Genomic DNA, 20,916 nt, shown 5'->3' on the forward strand with positions numbered 1-20,916 from the left:
AGAAAGATTATTGCAATACTTTCTACATGGGCCTCCCCTTGTGAATCACTGGGAAAGTATAGATGGTTTATAGTCAGGTGATGTGAACAGTTATGGACACACTCATTACACACATATTACCATGATTCCCAATAACCAGTCCAGATTATTTGCAGGAGCAGTTTTCACTGCCAGCCAATTAGATTTCAAAAGATAGACAGCATGTGAGTCCAGTATATTAAGAAGTACATTCTAATAGGACCCAGAAAGTTAGTCTAGAAAGACTGATTAATTGTTTACTTCTAATCTTATAGGTTGCTGTGGAGGATCGGCATATTTTGCTGTAAATCTTTCAGGGAATAAGACTTCCCCAATTTCATAGAAAAAAATGATATTCTTGCCTTCTTTTTCTAGAGATGTTAAAAATGTATCATAAAAAATGCTGCTGGTTAACAGCTGTTATCCCAACAATTTATTCCTTTAAATATAAAAGGACACAACATTTAATAAATATTGCATTTTGGTTTTTTCAGATACAGAAAAATGCACCAAATGTCCAGATGATAAATATCCAAATGAGGACAGAGTCCAATGCATTCCCAGAGTTATCTCCTTTTTGTCTTATGAAGAACATCTGGGTATCATCCTGGACTCTTTTTCCCTACTCTTGTTCCTAACCACAGGCCTTGTTTTAATTGTATTCATTCAATACCTAGAAACTCCCATTGTAAAAGCCAACAACCGGGACCTCTCCTTCATTATCCTGGTCTCCCTTCTGCTTTGCTTCTTGTGTCCTTTTCTCTTTATTGGTAGACCAAGGAAAGCAACCTGCCTTCTACGACAAACAGTGTTCAGTATCATTTTCTCAGTTGCTATTTCTTCTCTCTTGGCCAAAACCATCATGGTGGTGATGGCTTTCCTGGCCACAAAACCAGGCAACCAAGTTAAGAGATGGTTGGGGAAGGGCTTGGCCAACTCCATCATCCTTTCTTGTTCTATTGTCCAAATTATCATCTGTTCCATCTGGTTAGGAGTTTCTTCCCCATTTCCTGACTCTGACTTTCATTCTCAGCCTGGACTAATCATCCTGCAATGCAATGAAGGCTCTGTTGTCATGTTCTACATCACCCTTTCATATATGGGCTTCTTAGCTGTCACCTCCTTCACGGTGGCTTTCCTTGCCAGAAATCTGCCTGGGGCCTTCAACGAAGCCAAGCTGATCACCTTCAGCATGCTGGTTTTCTGCAGTGTCTGGGTGACTTTTGTGCCCACCTACCTGAGCACTAAAGGGAAATACACGGTGGCTGTTCAGGTCTTCTCCATCTTGGCCTCTAGTGCTGGGCTTCTGGGCTGCATCTTCATACCCAAATGCTACATTATCATTCTAAGGCCTGACCTGAATGCAAAGGAACAGCTTACAACCAGAATATATGTAGAGATGTGAGACAGAGGAATGTCAACTCTCCACATGTTCCAACAGACCTGTTAGGAATATACTGTAACAATGTTGTACCTGTTTCTTTAAATCATACTGTAAAATGTGATTGATTGCTGTTTTCCTCAATCAGCCATAAGAGGGAGCCAGAATGACTGTTAGCTCTCTGTTTGTTAGATGCTGGGCTGATCTGAGTGTTTTTGGAAGCTGGCTGTTAGAAAATGCTGTGAGCTATTGTAAGTTTTGCAACTGCTAGCAAACTTTGAGTACCGAACTGATTATATGATACTGGACTATGTTATTTGGATTATCCCTTAACTGAGAGACATTGATGACTGACTGTCTTATCCATGTATGACTTGGACTGTTTGATGGACTCTGATACCTCTATTGCCACGAAAGTAAAAGCCTATTTAAACTGCAGTGTCTCTGTAGGCTGGTTTGTGTGTTCTCCAACACAACTCTCACAACGCTTTGCTGAACATACTCGCTCTCCCAATGGGGAGCTTACCTAACACATTCTCTTCATTTTCATTTTTAACATGAAACTATGCATGCTTCAAAGTTTTTTCATACATGATGTAAAATGCATCATGAGAGTCATCAGAGCTAATGGTGCTTCTTTGAGTAATCTGAATAGGGTTTATTTTGCTTCTCAACCTGAAGTGGTTGAGAAAAAAAGACAGGTGTGCAAAAAGAGCCCCCCTCCACCAACTTGGGGCCTAGGAGGAACACAAGAATTATATTTCTTCATGAATGGAAGAGTTTCTGAGAATGTTGTGTAATGAATTCCCTCAAGCATTCTTATGGAGACAAAAATCAATGACATTATCAATGGTAATTCAGTGGTGTTGTTTATAATACAGGTAGTCCTTGAATTAGTGGAACAAGAAGGAGGAGAAAGCTGGCTTGATAACATCAATTCTGATGTAAAGTTGAACATCCAACAACTGAAAGAATCTGTGCTTGACAGGGTAGCATGGAGAGCACTTGCCTATAAAGCATTGAGTTCAACTCATGAGTTTTTTTTTTACAAGGGGCTTCAATGGGCAAAAGGGCGAGGAACTCAACAGACATGGAAAGGTAAGAGGCGCATCTCGCGGCCCAATACTGCCCACCTCGCCCCAATGGTAAAGGCAGCCTGCCTGGTTCCTTCCCTGCCAGAGGCAGGTGAAGGGGGGGGGAGAAGCGAGATGTGTGTCCTAGTGCTACCAGAGACTGACAGCTCTGCTGCGTTCCTCACCCTTTCGTCCATTGATGCCCCTTGTAAAAAAAACCTCACGAGTTGAACTCATGAGGGTTTTTTCACAAGGGGATTCAATGGGTGAAAGGGCGAGGAACGCAACAGACCTGGAAAGGGAAGAGGTGCACCTCGCTTCTCCCCCTCACCTGCCACCCCTCGCTAAAGGGACGGCGGGGAAGGGAACCAAGCAGGCTGCCTTTACCATTGGGGCAAGGTGGGCGGTGTTGGGCTGTGAGGCGCACCTCTTACCTTTCCAGCTCCATTGCGTTCCTCTCCATTGAATTCAGGGAAGCCCCTGGTAAAAAATAATGCCCTTCTTGCGACTTCAAGAAGTTTTATTGAACTCGCGAGAAGGGTTTTTTTTTACCAGTGGCTTCCCTGAACACAATGGCGAGGAACGCGATGGAGCTGGAAAGGTAAAATGCACGCCTCGCTTCTCACCTGCCCCAGAAAATAATCAGCCCTCCCGTATAATAAGCCCAAGGCCATATTTCATGGGGCTGTCTTATTTTCGGGGAAACACAGTAGAAAATAAAATCACAAACAGGCCCTACTCTAAACATGACGCTGGGCTCAAGTGTGCTGATTACTTCCATGTCATTAGAAAAAAGGAAGCCCTGGTGTTAACTGTCACCAACCTAGAGTTTCATCACACTTTATAGCTCTGGGTGGCTCTCCCAAGCAAGAATTTTAAAATCAGCTCCTCTATTAGTATATGGAGCACTCATCAAAAATAAAATCACAAAAAGACCCCCTCTTAACATTCGGGAGGGTTCAAAGATACCGACTGCCTCCTTTTAATTAGAAGGCAGGAAAGACTAGAGTTGTGTCATCAATGTAGAGTTTAATCAAACTCCATAACTCTGAATGACCTTCCTCAGCAGTCTCTGGAGACAAGTCATCATGATGATGGACAACAGAAGTCAATACTCTAGTGTTGAACTATTTTCCACTTCATCAGCCTCACTTTCTGGACATGTCATGATAGGAAGGACCACAACACCACCAGGGATATATTTGTAACTTTTCACTTCCATGTTGTTCTGCAGCTGCCCCTCTGCACATGGAGTCTTGGAAAAACTTCAGGCTCCCCAGAGGAAATTTGCTTATCACTGTGATTATCACCATCCTGGATTTTCACACCTCATCTGCTACTCCTCTATTGACTGCCTTTGATGTAAACATCAGACTGAAACAGCATGAAAGGATATCGCATCCACAAAGGATAAATGCCTCAGGTCACACTCTGTGTGGTACAAGTTTTGGGACAGGCAGAGAGGGTGCCTTTCTCTCCTTTTCAGGTGAAGATTGGTTTGTCTCTGTCCGAATTAGGAAAGTGGGGATGGTTTGAATTCTTCTAATCCTTTTTGTTGCTTTTGTTTAGAAACAGGAAGGGGATTGATTCAGTCCTCAAAATTATGGACCTTCTACTTTTGATGGTGCTGGTGTGTCAGGCAGTCTCTGTGACACTTAGAAGAAAGTGCCTGCTGAATTTTGAAATCCAGGATGGGAAAAAAACATGGAACTATTACAGACCAGGAGACCATCTTGTTGGTATAGTCAACTCTATGACAAGAATATCACATAAAATGTTGTCTTTCAACATGACTCCTACTAGTCAATCTCATTCGTAAGTTAATCACTGTAATGCAGTTACGTTCTCTTGTTTTGCAGTTCTAACAGTCCAGTGGTGGGTTCCGGATCCCATTGCAACCGATACGCATGCGTACTCACCACCCAGCTTTAAGGAAGGCTGGCCCACCACTGTAACAGTCTTATTTTCTGTGTTATTTCATTTATTCCTGTATTGCAGGACCGATCTAATTTCTTAAATCATTTTGATTTCCATCACTTCCTTCTTCCGTGGAATATCCAAATCCAAATATGTGGCAAATACAACCTGAAACGCACCCAGATTATTTATCTATACCCATCCAATACTGAGCTCATCACTTGAATTCTGAGTCTAGTTTAAAGTAGTGATTGAAAGTGTTGTAGATGTCTCTGTCCAGCCCATTTCCATATTTATATAACAGCTCAGAGATATTCAATACTGGATCTTTAGAGAAATAGAGGATTATTTCTTTTTAGAGTTGCTTTTCTGGGTCACTTATGAAACATATTCTTTATTTTTTGTTATTCTACTTTAATATGTGAATGATTTTGAATACAAATTACTGGACTTACAAATAATGGTGCGTTTGTAATTATTAAGCCTGGTGGAGGACTACCTCCATCCTATCTTCTCAATGTTCATAAAATTACCTACTTTTGGGTGACTTTCATTTGTCTTTGGCTTTGGATCTGTATTGGGTTAAGGCAAAGTAAGCGTGGGGTGACAAAGGGGATTTAATTGTAAAGAAATGCTGATTTTGTTGATGATGATAACAACATGAACATTTTTTACAGTAAGGTTAATTATTTTAAACTGCGAACCATGATGTTTGCCATTCAAATGGTCAACAAAAATCCTCAGTTTCTGTACAATCTCACACTTGGCTACAACGTCCAGGACAACTATGTCACTGCTCTTGGTACCTCAGATATCTTGATGGACATGCTCTCTACTGGAGAAGTCAACGTTCCCAACTACAGCTGTGGAAGGAAGGAACACCTTTTGGCTCTTTTGGATGCAGCTAAAATGGACATCTCCATCCAGATGTCAACATTAGTAGGTCCCTACAAAGTCCCACAGGTTGGTGTGTGTGCTTCTCTACCAGCAACATAAGTGGGGTTGCAATGGATGAGCCATAAATCCAACCACATTTTGTCTGTAAGGGGTGGTAGTCTAGCAGTTAAGGTTCTGGGCTTGTTGCCTGAAATATTGGCAGTTGGAGACCTGAGCACTGTGTGACTGGGTGAGATCCCATCCTTGACCTAGCTTCTGCCAACCTAGAAGTTCAAAAGCATACAAATGCAGGTAGACAAATAGATACCACGAGGCAAGTAGAGAAAGTAACAATGTTCTTTTTTTCGAAAATATTTTTTTTTATTTTTCCCATTCAAATACAATACAATACAATAGCAGAGTTGGAAGGGACCTTGGAGGTCTTCTAGCCCCTGCCTAGGCAGGAAACCCTATACCGTTTCAGACAAATGGCTATCCAACAACGTCTTAAAGTCTTCCAGTGTTGGGGCATTCACAACTTCTGGAGGCAAGCTGTTCCACTGATTAATTGTTCTAATTGTCAGGAAATTTCTCCTCAGTTCTAAGTTGCTTCTCTCCTTGATTATTTCCACCCATTGCTTCTTGTTCTACCCTCAGGTGCCTTGGAAAATAGCTTGACTCCCTCTTCTTTGTGGCAACCCCTGAGATACATTCACAAATATACATTCTTATAAATGCTCTTAACGTTTATCTATTAACCATTAATATTTATCACTATCTTCTTACAAATATATAAAATTCATTTTGGGTCACTTTCTTGCCACCCCGTGTCTCCATCTTATTCTACAACATTTCTTGCTCCTTCCATCTTCTCAACCTCCCTTTTCTGTTTTCTTCTTTCCTCCTCTCCCTCCTCTTTTCTTCTTCCCCTCTCTTTCCCCCACTCCTCCTCTCTTCTCCTCCTTCTTACCCTCTCTCCTACTCTTACTTCTCCTCCCTTTCTTCCTCTGTTTTGCCCTTTCTTCCTTTCCTTTCTCATCCTCCCTCCTTTTCTTTATTGCCCTTGCTTATTGCTTTCTCTGATGGGTTCTCCGGATGGCATTTCAGCAATCCCAACTTTATATTTACATAAAAATAATTTTCTCTGTAACAGTTTGCTTCCTAATATTAAATCCATTTGTACCATTTTTTAATTTGTATACTTGTATTTTATTTCATGCTTTATTCCTTTCTTTTTCTATTTATATCTCTTTTCCAATTGTAAAATCATACCCATGTCCTGTAGTACACTGATTCCTCTTTGTCCTTTATTCTCAATATCAACCTGTTCATTTCTGCACAATCTAATATATTCTTTATTATCTCTCCTTCTGATGGGATTTTATCTGTTTTCCAGTATTGTGCAAATACAATTCTAGCTGCTGTTATTATATGTACAATCAAATATGTTTTCTTTTTGCTATATTTCTGTTGCAGAATACCCAATGAAAATACCTCTGGTCTAAGATTACACATACACACACCACTGTACTACCACAATAAACTATTCTAAGATGTACATAACTAGGAAGCTGTATTTTTTGAAATCTAGTATTTTGGACTTGATCTGACCACAAATATATCACAGTGTTCTTCATTGCTTTTCCAGATCAGTGATGCAATTGTTTCAGAGGCTCTGAATGATAAAAGTAAATTCCCTTTTTTCCACCGGATTCTCCCCAAAGAAGGGATCCAGTACCCAGGAATTATACAAGTTCTCCTCCACTTTAGATGGACCTTGATTGGGCTATTTATTTCAGACACAGAGAAGGGAGAGAATTTCATGAAGACTTTTACTCCTGTCCTTATCAGGAATGGAATTTGTGTTGTTATATTACAACGATTCTCAGAGACTGGACATACAACACCCCTCAGGGATGTCATATCTAAGTGGAGACAGGTCAATGTCTTTGTGAACTACATAGAATATGTTAGCGTTTGGGACAGAATTAAAACTTTACAATTAACATTTGAAGCTATTACAGGACCTACTGAAGGGAAAGTCTGGATTGTGGGAAGCATCGAGTATGTGGTATTGGGATATTGGAATCTTTACAAATATGTCCATAGTATTTGGAGCTTTGCTTTTCAGGGGAAAAAGGAGCAAAAATATGATGCCTTTGGAAACAAACACTCAGTGAATCTTGCAAATGAGCGTTTTCACTGTTCTTTTTCAAAGCCCCTTTTTTCTGTCAAAGGCCGGAAAAGATGCATCCAGAAAGCTCCTCTGGAGCCTATACAGGAAAGAAGAAAGATATTTATCCCTTTTCACCAACATTTGCACAGTGTTAGAATTTTTTAGAATTTTATTAGAATTTGTAGGCCGCCCTTTTCCCTGAGGGGACTCAGGGCGGCTCACACAAAAACTGGGAAAGGGGAATACAGACAGTAGGACAAAACATGTAATAAAATAGCAAACAACAAACACTCATCATTCGGGCGGGTAACTATCCTATCCCCAGGCCTGACGGGCGAGCCAGTTCTTCAAGGCTATGCGGAAGGCCTGGACGGTGGAGAGGGTACGAATCTCCACGGGGAGCTCGTTCCAAAGGGTCGGGGCTACTGCTGAGAAGGCCCTCCTCCTTGTAGTTGCCAGCCGACACTGGCTGGCCGATGGAATACGGAGGATTATTAGAACTCTGGCCCATGCCTTAAAAGCTGCATATTCTTCCAGTTCTAGAAGGAGAGACAAGAAGGGCAAAGAGAAGTTGGAAGCTCTGAGGCTGCAGCCGTGGCAGGTATGGAGTCTTTTATCAGTTTCCATGAAGAATCTTCTCAACCTCCTTTTGCTACAAAAAGCCAGCAGTTTGGCCAATCTAATCACTCACAGAATAATGTTGTGGGTGATGGGAGACAAGAGATTTTGGCTGAATCCTGGCAACACTTCTTAGCCACACCCTGAACACTATAGGCTGACCTTTTCCTTTTTGTTCCTCATCTATCTATCTATCTATCTATCTATCTATCTATCTATCTATCTATCTATCTATCTATCTATCATCTATCTATCTATCTATCTATCTATCTATCTATCTATCTATCTATCTATCTATCTATCTCTATCCCTCCCTCCCTCCCTCCCTCCCTCCCTCCCTCCATATATATATACTCACTCATCACAAAATCTCCAGAATTGTAAGGCCTACAAACTTGAAACTTGGCACATATGTTCCTCTTTGCTTCTAGGTGCCAGCTGAGAAAGGATTTTTCAAAATGACCATCACATCATTAGTATTTCTTATACAGTATTATATTAACACGCTCTGCTGCTAAGGAGTTAGACATTCACTCCCCCGCCTCACCTGAAAAGAACTCTCTTCCAACTGCCAGTTGCCTTATATTAACACTCTGATGCTACCCTTCCCTAAATCAGCCATGGGCATGGCCAATGCACGACACATCCAGCCTGTGGGCTGAGAGTTTAGACACTCTATTCCCCCTCCCCACCTGAAAAGAACTCTGTTCCATTTGCCAGTTGCATTATATTAAATACGCTCTGATGATAAGGAGTTACACATTGAACATAAATTTTCAAGCTTTAAGTGTCAGTTATCAAGCCCGATTGTAACTACTCATTAATTTTCAAGCTTTAACTGTCAATTTATCAAGTCTGATCACATAGTTTCATAGCAAAGCATGGGTACCCAGCTACTAGTATATAGATAAAACCTCTAAAAAGTAACACTACAGCCTATCGTGTTAAGTTCCTGCACTGGCTAGGGACAGTGTGACCTGAAAGGGAAGACCCATAATCAGTAATGTTTTTAAATAGGCCAGATGTGGCCATAATTATCTATAGTTTTTTTTTCATCCTGCTGGAATAAACCGATGGATCTTCTGCTCATTGGAAAGAGGACTCGTAACAATGACTAGTCTAATGTGAGATAATGCCCTGACCCAGAAAACTGGAGCACTGAAACATAACTTTGATCCAAAAATAAAATAAAAATAAAAATCCCTTCAGCATAATGGAAGTAACAAGGGACAATTTGAAAGGAAATGTTACTTGGATTTGGCTTTTGGCTTTTAAGAGGGTGTTTTATCTGAAAACCCCTTGAATGATATTTTTTATCATGACTGTTAGCTACTTTAAATCTCTCTAGGCAGAATGAAGCTCTAATTTAAATAATAATAAACATGGGTCTGTCTTTCCCTGCCAGTTATTGCCATCTAGTTGTAGTTCTTCAACAGAAAGGACCTGGTCTTGGATACTTAGCTTGGCTTTAGAAATAACCTTTCCAATGAAGGGCTCATACTTATGTTCTTCTCATGCAGCAAAGGATGCTTGACTTTTTGACAGACATGTTTTCATAACTTCACCTTCATTTCATTTAACAACAGTTTACTAACTAAACTACACAAATAATCTGTCCATGTAAACTAGAAACTGGCAATCTGCATACAAATAGGACAGTATCCAAACTTCCAAAAAGTACCATGAAAAACAGCTGCAAATCAAGTATTGCACTTAACTAAACCAGACACAGAATTAGCTCATCTGGTTATGTTTCCCATCTGGTTTACTTGGAAGATTAATCTGGCAATTTTCTTCTTGAAAACTACAAGCTTTTTGATAATCATCCTGTTGTCTCTCTCAAAGTGTTTCTGAATAATCTTTGTTTCTTTGTTCATTTTTTGGTGATGTGTTCTAAAATGTTGCTTGGAATAGACAAATTTGATCAAATAAATTTTATCAGTACAGATTTTGTTTTCAACTTATGGTAGATCAATTTATTCGAGCTCTTTTCACTTTTGAATATAATGGTAGCACTTGTTCTCCCAACTGAGCATATTTACAAGTTAGAAGAAAAAGTCAAATGTGAAAATACTACCTGAGATAAGAAACCAAGATTTCTATTTTTTAAATTCCTGGACATGTTTCTCTTTTAGTTTCATCCATTTCTGGAAAAGAATGAGTTTTGCAATCTTTCCCATCAGAAATTGTACTTGGACCAAAACAGAGATGTAACAGCAGATCTGAACATCATAAGTTGGGTGCTTCTTCCTGGGTTGAATCCCATTGACAAGCAAATGGGGAATTTTGAAAGGGAGAAATTTACCATCAATCAAGATACTCTGTCATGGCTAAAGTTGGTCAACAAGGTGGAGAAATATGTATGCCCTTTCTCTATTTCTGAAAACCTGAGGACCCATTTTAAATTTGCTAAGGCTAATCAACAAGATGAGTAATCTTCATTGAGAATTGAATGTGTAGAGTAGAAATCTGAGAGTGTTCTTAGACACTTTGGAAGGCTTCAGTGTCTATTGATCAAGGTGTCCTTTACATGCTAAAATATCGAGAATTGTCCTCTTTTAAGATCCAAGTCATGAACATTTTGTGGATCCTCTTTAATCTGGTGTCTCCAGAAAACTAGTGAGAGAGGCTTTCAAGTGCCGATGATTGTGATACTGATAGGCTCACTTTTGCTTCTTTCTTGTTCTAAAATAGCAAAGGAAAAGGCAATTCTGTTAAACTGGTCCCAAGTTCAGGTTTGGACTGAATCCAAAAAAATTGAATCAAGACTAGATAGATACCTTCTTGGTCCCTGTGGCAAATATGCCTTTGGATTCAGATTGTCCTAGCTGGAGCAATGTCTCTTGAAAGGGAAGATCCATAGTGAGTAATGTTTTAAGCATTATGAGCCAAGGTGGCGCAGTGGTTAAATGCAGCACTGCAGGCTACTGCTAGATCAGCAGGTCAGCGGTTCAAATCTCACCGGCTCAGGGTTGACTCAGCCTTCCATCCTTCCGAGGTGGGTAAAATGAGGACCCAGATTGTTGGGGGCAATATGCTGACTCTCTGTAAACCGCTTAGAGAGGCCTGAAAGGCCTATGAAGCGGTATATAAGTCTACTGCTATTGCTATTGCTATTGCTATTGCTATTAAGCAGACCAGATGTGGCCATAAATATCTATAATTTTATTTCATCCTGTTGGGATAGACCAATGGGTCTTTTGCTTATTGGAAGGAGGTCTAAGGCATTCAGTTCACCTGTAGTCACAATGGCTGGTCTGATGTGTGATAATGCCCTGACCCAGAAAACTGGACCACTGAAACATAACTTTGATCCAAAAATAAAATAAAAATAAAAATCCCTTCAGCATAATGGAAGTAACAAGGGACAATTTGAAAGGAAATGTTACTTGGATTTGGCTTTTGGCTTATAAGAGGGTCTTTCGTCTGAAAACCCATTGAATGATATTGTTTATCATGACTGTTAGCTACTTTAAATCTCTCTAGGCAGAAATGAAGCTCCAATTTAAATAATAATGAGCATGGGTCTGTCTTTCCCTGCCAGTTGTTGTCATCTAGTTGTAGTTCTTCAAAAGAAAGAACCTAATCTTGGTTACCCAGCTTGGTTTTAGAAATAACCTTTCCAATTTTCCAATGAAGGGCTCATACTTACCTTCTTCTCATGCAGCAAAGGATGCTTGACTTTTTGAGGGACATGTTTTCATAACCTCACGTCTATATCATTTAACTACAGTTCGAGAAACTAGGCACTAAGTTTTAGTCTCATTTTACCAGGGTTGCAATTATATAAATACAAAATGTAAATAAACAAGGTCATCTCCTTAAGGTTCATGGCTCTAATTTGTAAGCAACATATCCTATTTATCTTAATTGGGACACTATTTTAGAGTACTTTCAAAGTGTGTGTCTATGTGGTGTCTTTGCAATGTTTTATGAAATCTGTAAGAATCAGATCCTATCAGTCACAAATTGCTTTCTTCCTCACATTTATTGTATCTTCATAAATATAATGGAATAAAACTCTAATACATCTTTCAGAATATATTTCATTCTAAAGTTTAATGTATACTAAACTCATGGATATATGAAGAATGAAAAACTTAATGTTTATACAGGCATGACAAAGAACCTACTGGTTGTCAATTAATGCTTAAAACTTTCCTCAATCCCATTCCTTCTAACTTTATTAAGTAGAAAAATCTTTTATTGCAGTCAGATATTCCAAACGCAAAATAGAGGAACTAAAAGAAGAATCTGTCAGTAATTATCTTTCCTGTAACTATTTGGAACTAGTTTCACAGTTTGTATTAATCTAAGTGAAGAACAGATGGTCTTTGAGTAATGTTCATTTTGACTTTTATTTTCCATGGATGGTTAGTCCTAACATATTTTCTTCGGGATTCCACATTTTTATGTTTAGTCTCTGCCTCATTCCCAATGTGTGGAAAATTGTCGTCCTGGATTTGTTAAGTGGGCTCGAGAAGGAGAACCAGTGTGTTGCTATGACTGCATTCCTTGTCCAGAGGGGACCATCAGCACAAAGGAAGGTGGGTTTCACCAAAATAAAGGAAGGGCCTAGTAGAACTGAATTCATCCAGAGTATTTTCATGAAAGTGCAAGTTAAAGCAGAGGTGGGGATAATGTAACAAGCGGTTTGTCGAGCACCGAAAGTTCGCCTTCCGTGAATTCATACAGCCTTCGGCACATGCACTTTGCTCCCTTGTGCACCTTCCGCACATATGCATGCAGCCCACCACTGGTTAAAATAAAGATTCAAGCTCAACTATTGTCTTCTTTAGTTTGAAACTGCACAATTTCTCAGACAGGTTTGTCAATTGGGCAACCTTTACTACTGCCAGATAAAATATTTCTTCTGGTTGTTGTTTTTTTTTAGTTTGGATGTACCTGCTACATTTTGACTTCAAGAAACAGCTGATTTATTTGAAGTTTCAAAATAATTATTGCAAGGATTATTGCAATGTTTCTATATGGGCCTCCCAAGAAACACTAGGAAGGCATTGTTGATCCACAATGAGGTGCTATGGACAGTTATTACTCTCCACCCATATTACCATTGCTCCTATTCGCCATTGCTCCTATTAGCCATTTCCATGAGTAGAGCTCTCTCTGCAAGCTTACTAGAGTTCACCATAGACATCTTCTGAATCCAGTATATTAAGAAGTCCATTCTGTAGGACTCAGGAAGTTTTCTGGAAAGATTAACTGATTCTTTAATAACCTCTAATACTTTAGGTTTTATGGAGGTTCTGCACATTTCATGGGAGATAAATGACAAGATAGATAGATAGATAGATAGATAGATAGATAGATAGATAGATAGATAGATAGATAGATAGACAGACAGACAGACAGACAGACAGACAGACATTTGAAATTATATTCTTCAGATCTTTTTTACTTCATACAGTACATTTTTTTTTTAAAAAAATGCTTCTTTGAAAATGTTTTGGGTATCAGCTGTTGCTCCAATAATTCATTTCTTGAAAGTTAAAATGGCAGAAAGTTGATGAAATGTTGTTCTTTGGCTTTTGTCAGATATGGAAAAATGCACCAAGTGTCCAGATGATAAATATCCAAATGAGGACCAAGTCCAATGTATTCCCAAAGTTATAACCTTCCTGTTGTATAAGGAATGTGTAGGCATCCTCTTCGTCTCTTTTGCCCTACTCTTGTTTCTAACTACAGGGTTTGTGTTAATCATATTCCTTCAATACCACGAAACTCCCATTGTCAAAGCCAACAACCGGGACCTCTCTTATATCCTCCTGGTCTCCCTCCTGCTTTGCTTCCTGTCTCCTCTTCTCTTCATTGGTCAACCAAGGAAAGCCACCTGCCTTCTCCGACAAACATTTTTCAGCACCATCTTCTCCGTTGCCATTTCTTCTCTCTTGGCTAAAACGATTACGGTGGTATTGGCCTTCCTGGCCACAAAACCAGGAAACAGAGCAAAGAAATGGTTGGGGAAGAGTTTGGCCAACTGCATCATCCTTTCTTGTTCTGCTGTCCAAATTATCATCTGTTCCATCTGGCTGAGAGTTTCTCCCCCATTCCCTGACCCTGATTTCCACTCCCAGCCTGGAGTAATCATCCTGCAATGCAATGAAAACTCTGTTCTCATATTCTACATGACACTCAGCTACCTGGGCTTCCTGGCTGCCATCTGCCTCATTGTGGCTTTCCTGGCCAGAAATCTCCCTGGGGCTTTCAATGAAGCCAAGCTGATCACCTTCAGCATGCTGATCTTCTGCAGTGTATGGGTGACATTTGTGCCTACCTATCTAAGCATCAAAGGGAAATACATGGTAGCTGTTCAGATCTTCTCCATCTTATCCTCCAGTGCTGGTCTGCTGGGCTGCATCTTTATCCCCAAGTGCTATATTATTATTCTGAGGCCAGACCTGAATACAAAAGAGCATCTTACAACCAGAAGAAATGTAGAAATTTGAGGCAGAAGAATTTTAAGTATCAGTTCTCAACCGTCCACACCTAGAAAAATGGTTCAAGCTACTCTCCATAGATAAGTGGGCCAGTAACTTTACTTGAAATAATTAAAGAGTGTTGGGAAAATATTATCCCCAACCTTGTACAGTAAAATTCCAAGATGTCCATTTGAGTTTTTTTTAATTCTCAAGGCACCCTGTCTTTCCAGTGCCCTTATCCTAACTGAGTCCTGAAATGCCACATCCAGGTTTTGTAAATATAATTCTTGTGCAATGAAAATCTTGTTATATGCCAGAATATATATGTTATCAACAAATTGTGTAATAGAAGCACAAAGGGCCCGAATGTCATTAATTTTTTTTCTTCTAAAACTGAAATGACACTGAAACAAGGAGGAATTTGGCTTTGGTGGTGTGAGAGTTACCATTCTATCTTGGACACAGTTGAAACCTTAGGCTCTCTTTAAATTTATTTTCCCCCCTATCACCTTAATGCATGAATTGCTTAATCTGAAACTAGGCAGGAAAGAAGTGTATGACAATGCTGAGGCAGACTGTGATTGGTAAATGAATGTTTCCCAGATAAATAAATAAACCCAATGTGGCTCCACAGGCTGTGAAAAAAAGGAGTATATGATATTAAAAGGAATCATTAAATTGGAAAGAGAAATTAAATTGGAAAGAGAAACAGCCAGAGATGTGAATTCAAAGACAAGGAAAAGGAAAGGCTGGCCTGGACCAAAAATAAAATAAAATAAAATAAAATAAGATTATGTTATAGTAATAGAAATAGCTCTTAGACTTATATACTGCTCCATAATACTTTACAGCAATTTACAAATCAGCATATTACTCCCAATAATCTCAGTCCTTGTTTTACTGACCTTGGAAAGATGGAGAGCTGAGTCAACCTTGATCCGGTCAGGATCAAACCCCTGGCTCTGTGGGCAGAGTTGACCTATAATACTGAATTCTAACCATGGCATCACCGGGGCTCTGTTTATTATTGTACTAAGGCTAACTCTGAACATAAAGAAAAATCTAATGATAAAAGTAAAGTAAAAAAAAATCTTACTCTTCTGAATACATTTTTCAGGAATATAATTTACTGTATTTAAATCAATGTATATCAAAGAACATAAAATGATATTTTATGGTATGGAGTGATATATACAAAGCTGTCTTCAGAGGAAGTGCTCTATTCTGGTTTATTTTCCTTTTCTAAATCATATTGTTGCAGCAGATTGAGGCTTTCGCCACAATGCTCAAGAAAAACAGGATGTGATACCACAAAGGTGCAAGAGAAGCAAGTTTATTGATGCATCAAGTTCAGCGTGTTCACACACCAAAATCTGAACTTCCTGGGCTCCACCCTGGATGCTACTTTTATGCCGTGTTCCACACTGAGCATTATCAAGGGGTTTCCATACACGAGACAAACATAACATTCTGAAAAGGAGAAGTTCATTTTGGAATGTTACAAACAGAGAAGTACATAGGAAAAATACAACAAGAGAAGTTCCTATAATGTCCTAAGCTATCGGCCGTTTCACCTCTGTTCAATCTTACACCCACGCCTGGCTTCCTGTGCCCCTCCTTTACAGCGTCTTGCCACACTGTTCCTGTAAGGTTAGTTGCAACTTAATAAAAATCCATATTAAGTCTATATTGATATTCAAAAGCTAGTTTGAACCTAGGGGCTCATATACCGAGGTGATATGGTGATATTTTGGCCATTTTCTCCCGGCTGCCTCAATATCACACTTTACTGAGGGGTCTTAATCAGCCTTGCCTTGCACTAATTTAATAAGTAAGACTGAAAAGGCAATGGGGAAAGCAGGGCAAGGTGACAGTAAAATATCAAAGCCATCTTTTGATTCAAATGTGACATTAAGATGTTTGCAGGTTCCCACAAGCTGTGAAAAATAATGAATCAGTGTCCTTTTTTGGACTCCTCCTTCATAATTACCCTGGAGATGCTTGGAGGCCCTTCCTGCCCCCTTTTCTCTTGGATTCCTTCCTGAGGTCTCAAGGATACACAGTCTCTGGTTCCCCATGACTAACTGATTAAAATGTCTTTCTGAGCACCATGGTGCTTTTTTCAAGAGGCAACTGGAGTTTCTGGACTTCCTGTTTTTTTTCTTTGAAGATGTTTCACTTCTCATCCAAGAAGCTTCTTCAGCTCTGACTGAATGGTAGGAAATGGACTCTGCCAGGTCTGATGGGATGGCTACCCTGACAGGTCTGCCATGGATTGAGATAATAACCTGGTCCAATGTCATAAAGTGATTTAAAAGTTAAATACAGCACCCTGGATTGTATCCTTAAGCACCCTGACAACTAAAGCAGTTATGGAGCAGTGATATGACAGATGCTATTCTGTAACTATCCATAACTGCCTGTGCCACTGCATTTTGCAAATGTTGACACTTTCAAATATTCTTCCATGGCAGTCCTATGTAGAACACATTGGAGTTGTTCAATCTGGACACTCCCAAACCCAAAGCTACTCAATCTTGCCAGTTTCATCTAAAGTCTATTATTCCCTAACCAAACCTTCATAGCATCCAGGAAATGAGAAGACATTCATGGCATCACTTGATTCACCAAGATCCAAGATATAAAATCAAGTATCAATAGCATGCTGATAAAAGCTCACACCATGATGATTTCAGGTAGATGTTGAATAGGGGAACACTGAGCCCTGAGGCACCCAACATAGTAGAGGCCAAGGAATAGGAGCTCGCCTCCCTAATTACCACAAACTGGTAATGAAGCTAGAAAAAGGAGGTGAGCCATCGCAATGTCTTGCCGCCCATCCCAATCTTCTGATCTCATCCAGAAGGATGCTATGGTCAATATTATTGAAGGGCACATTGAGGTCAAGTTAGGGGCAGGATAGATGCATACATAACCTTCATCCCACCACTCAGCATAGAGGAGTACCAAGCACAAAGCATGAGGGTGACTTTGCCCCAGTCATCTCTGTTAATGATGAAGTTCACACAAGAGAAGATACCACCCAAAAGGACATCAGATTTTTTTTCACCTGAGGTTGAACTCTTATCCTCCAAATACTTGTTTCCTATCATGTCCCAGTAGGAAGGGAAAGAACCATGGCAGAATTGTGCCCCCAGGACTATATGTATGATTTTGTATTAACATGCTGTTCTCCAGCTGCTCCTCTGCACGTGGAGTCCTTGAAGAGATTTCAGATCTCCAGAGAAGTTGCTCCTCTCTGTAATTATCACCATCCTGTACTTTGAGATCTTGTCTGAAATTTCTCCTGTGACTGCCTTTGATGTAAACTCAGACTGAAGCAACATGGAAGCAATCTTGATCCAGGAAAGGATAAATACTTCTAGTTATGCTGGGTGTTTTGCACAAGATATAGGACAGGCAGGGGATGTACACTTGAATATACCTTTATCTTTTCCTCTGAAGCTCAGTTTGTCTCTGTCTAAATTGGGAAAGCCTTAGGCATTTCCCACCTTATGAGAGTGCTTTGAATTCTTCTAACTTCTTGAGGTTTAGAAACAGAGAAGTGGCTGCTTCAGGCCAAGAAGGAATGGACCTCCTGCTTCTGCTTCTTATGCTGCTGGTGTTTCTCACCCAGAGAAACTATGGGAGGCTCAGACCCAAATGTCCCTGATTTTGAAGAAGCAGGACAAAGGGAATCCATGGAACTATTATGGGCCAGGGGACCACATCATTAGTGTGGTTGAAACTGTAGCAAAACCTTCTCCTGAGTCATTAGAGTTCAATGGGGCTCGTTATATTCCTTCCCCTCTGTAAGTCATTCGGTGTGATGGAGTTGCTTTTCCTCCATTTGCATTTCTAACATTCTTCCTCCAATTTTCTTATTTCACTTATTCCTAAATTGTGGCATATGTATAAGGTCTTGGATCATTTTGATTTATAGGGCTCTTCTGTTTTACCTTAATTTCTATGAGACTCAAATGCAGTGACAGGACAGAAGAAAACTGCAAAATAGAGAGACAGAAGTCCAGAGGATTTCTTCCTCTTCCAGTTCTGACTTCATTCCTAGAATAATGTTTTTTATTTCATGTAGTTACTGAAAGAGTAGTTATGTCTGCCACCCCATATTAAATGTTAGGCTGCTTATAGGAATATGGATGGCTTGATTTTTGAATTCATTTGGTTTATTCATCCATGCTCTTGCTTTTATGGTGGCTCTACTTTAATGGTTGAATCCTGCTTAGTGCGGAGATGAAAATTAGAACTACTAGAAATAATTGTTTCTTTGTGATTCTTAACCATGGTGGAAGAATATCTCCATCCTGTCTTCTCAAAACTGACAAATATAGTAATGGGTGACTATCATTTGCTTATGGTTTTGAATCAATATCGGCTTAAGACTCAATTTTTTAATGGGGATAAATAGAAATAAATAAGAAATATTTTGTCCTTGTTTTTATGGTGATGATGACATGAAAATATGTGTACAGTACTAGACATATAAATCTGGCAAAAATGCTGCCATTCGTTTTACCCATTCAATTGGTCAACAAGAATCCCTGGCGCCTGAACAATCTCACACTTGGCTACAATGTCCATGACAACTATCTGAGCACTCTACGCACTTCTGATGCATTACTGGACATGCTCTCTACTGGAGAAGCCAATGTTCCCAACTATAGTTGTGGAAGGAAAGACCATCTTCTGGCAATTATTGATAGAGCTCACAGAGAAATCTCCACTCAGATGTCAACATTAGTAGGCATCTACAAAGTCCCACAGGTTTGTCTTTGTGTGTTTCTACCTAGTAAAGTGAGTGGGGTGGTGATGGGGGGCAATAGATCTAACCATGCCTTCTCTGTGGAATTCAAGCAATGCTTCTTATTGTGGCCATTGTAGACATCATGGCTATTTATTTATTAATTTTTTATGCTGCCAATTTCTCCTAGACTACAGATTGAAATCCTCAGTGGGGATGGGGCAAAAATTGGAGAAACCATATCCTGTCATGTGACTATCTCCATTGCTTTGAGGGCTTCGGCTTCACACTTCTGAAGGTGAAGAGAGTCCCTCTGTCCAATCAAAGGGTCTTCTGTACAAAAGAAAATTCTAGCAGTGATGGGAAATTAATATTTTGTACATGACATCAGCCAAACTAATGATGAAAAATCTCAGATTTATGAACAGAATCCCAATGATTTTCTTACTTACTCTTATAGCAATAGCAGTTAGACTTATATACTGCTTCATAGGGCTTTCAGCCCTCTCTAAGCGGTTTACAGAGTCAGCATATCGCCCCCAACAATCCGGGTCCTCATTTTACCCACCTCGGAAGGATGGAAGGCTGAGTCAACCCTGAGCCGGTGAGATTTGAACAGCCGAACTGCAGAACTGCAGTCAGCTGAAGTAGCCTGCAGTGCTGCATTTAACCACTGCCCCACCTCGGCTCCTTGATGAAACACACATATTTTATGGACTCATTCTTATTAGAATCTATTTTATTGAAAACAGTACAAGTATATTAGCTAACATGTTAACTACTTTTACCCTAATTTGTCAATGGTCATAAAAGATTTGAAGAGAAAGAGAGTCCATAGTTATGACTTCCTACTGGCTGAAATCATTCAAAAAATATGCCAGATGGTGGGACCCTTTATTGGCAGGTTGGTTTACATACTGTATATAAATAATGTCTCCTGTACCAGAGATAGGTGGAAGATGGCAATGGCTGTTTCGACATTTAACAAGAGGAAGAAAAATGTCTTTAAAAAATGAAAGCATAGCCATGGATAGTTATTTAATGGAAAACCAAGAAAGCAAATTGCAAAGTAATTTTCTCTGAGATTGGGTGACAAACTCAGACAAAAAAAACCCTAGGAGTTAAAAACAGTCTAATCAAGGAACCACCAAGACCACTCCACACTGACAGGACAAGATATTGATCCATAAAATAAGAGCTAATCTCAGTCCTTTCTAACACTGGAGATGCTATCCAGTTTGGTAATGAAACAAATGTAATAATGGAATGAAACACATTTCTCTACATTACTCTACAAGTAAAGTTTTATGCTTAAGCAAGACAAATCAAATGTCCAGATACAGATTAAATGAAACCTGGCTCAATAGCAGTAACTGTGAGAGGGATCTAGTGAACAACCTCTTAAATATGCAGCAGCAGCCAAAGAAGCCAATGCAATCCTAGGTTGCATTAAGAGAGGGATAGACTCAAGATCATGTGAAGTTTTAGTACGACTTTATAAAGCCTTTAGTAAGACCAAACTTAGAATATTGTATCCAGTTTTGGTCATATTTTTGATAAAGTGTTGAGACTGGAAAGGTGATTAGAGGGCTAGAAGCTGCAACATATGAAGAATGGTTCCAGACATTGGGCATGGCTAGTCTAGTGAAAAGAAGGAC

At 39.6% G+C, this 20,916-nt stretch overlaps 1 protein-coding gene across 1 annotated transcript; it reads left to right on the forward strand.

Annotated features, from left to right (window-relative positions):
* The first annotated feature begins 3,059 nt into the window (after positions 1 to 3,059).
* LOC148047034 (vomeronasal type-2 receptor 26-like) lies at positions 3,060 to 14,526 on the forward strand. The gene is made up of 6 exons (XM_087707691.1): positions 3,060 to 3,073; positions 4,042 to 4,287; positions 7,117 to 7,336; positions 10,195 to 10,419; positions 12,480 to 12,606; positions 13,616 to 14,526. The coding sequence occupies exons 1-6, from the start codon at positions 3,060 to 3,062 to the stop codon at positions 14,524 to 14,526; spliced, it is 1,743 nt and encodes a 580-aa protein (XP_087563817.1).
* The last annotated feature ends 6,390 nt before the right edge of the window (positions 14,527 to 20,916 follow it).

This window comes from Thamnophis sirtalis, unplaced genomic scaffold (assembly GCF_051295495.1).
Source record: "Thamnophis sirtalis isolate CommonGarterSnake01/CBP01778 unplaced genomic scaffold, rThaSir2_p1.2 scaffold_3, whole genome shotgun sequence".
In the NCBI taxonomy this organism is placed as follows: domain Eukaryota; kingdom Metazoa; phylum Chordata; class Lepidosauria; order Squamata; family Natricidae; genus Thamnophis; species Thamnophis sirtalis.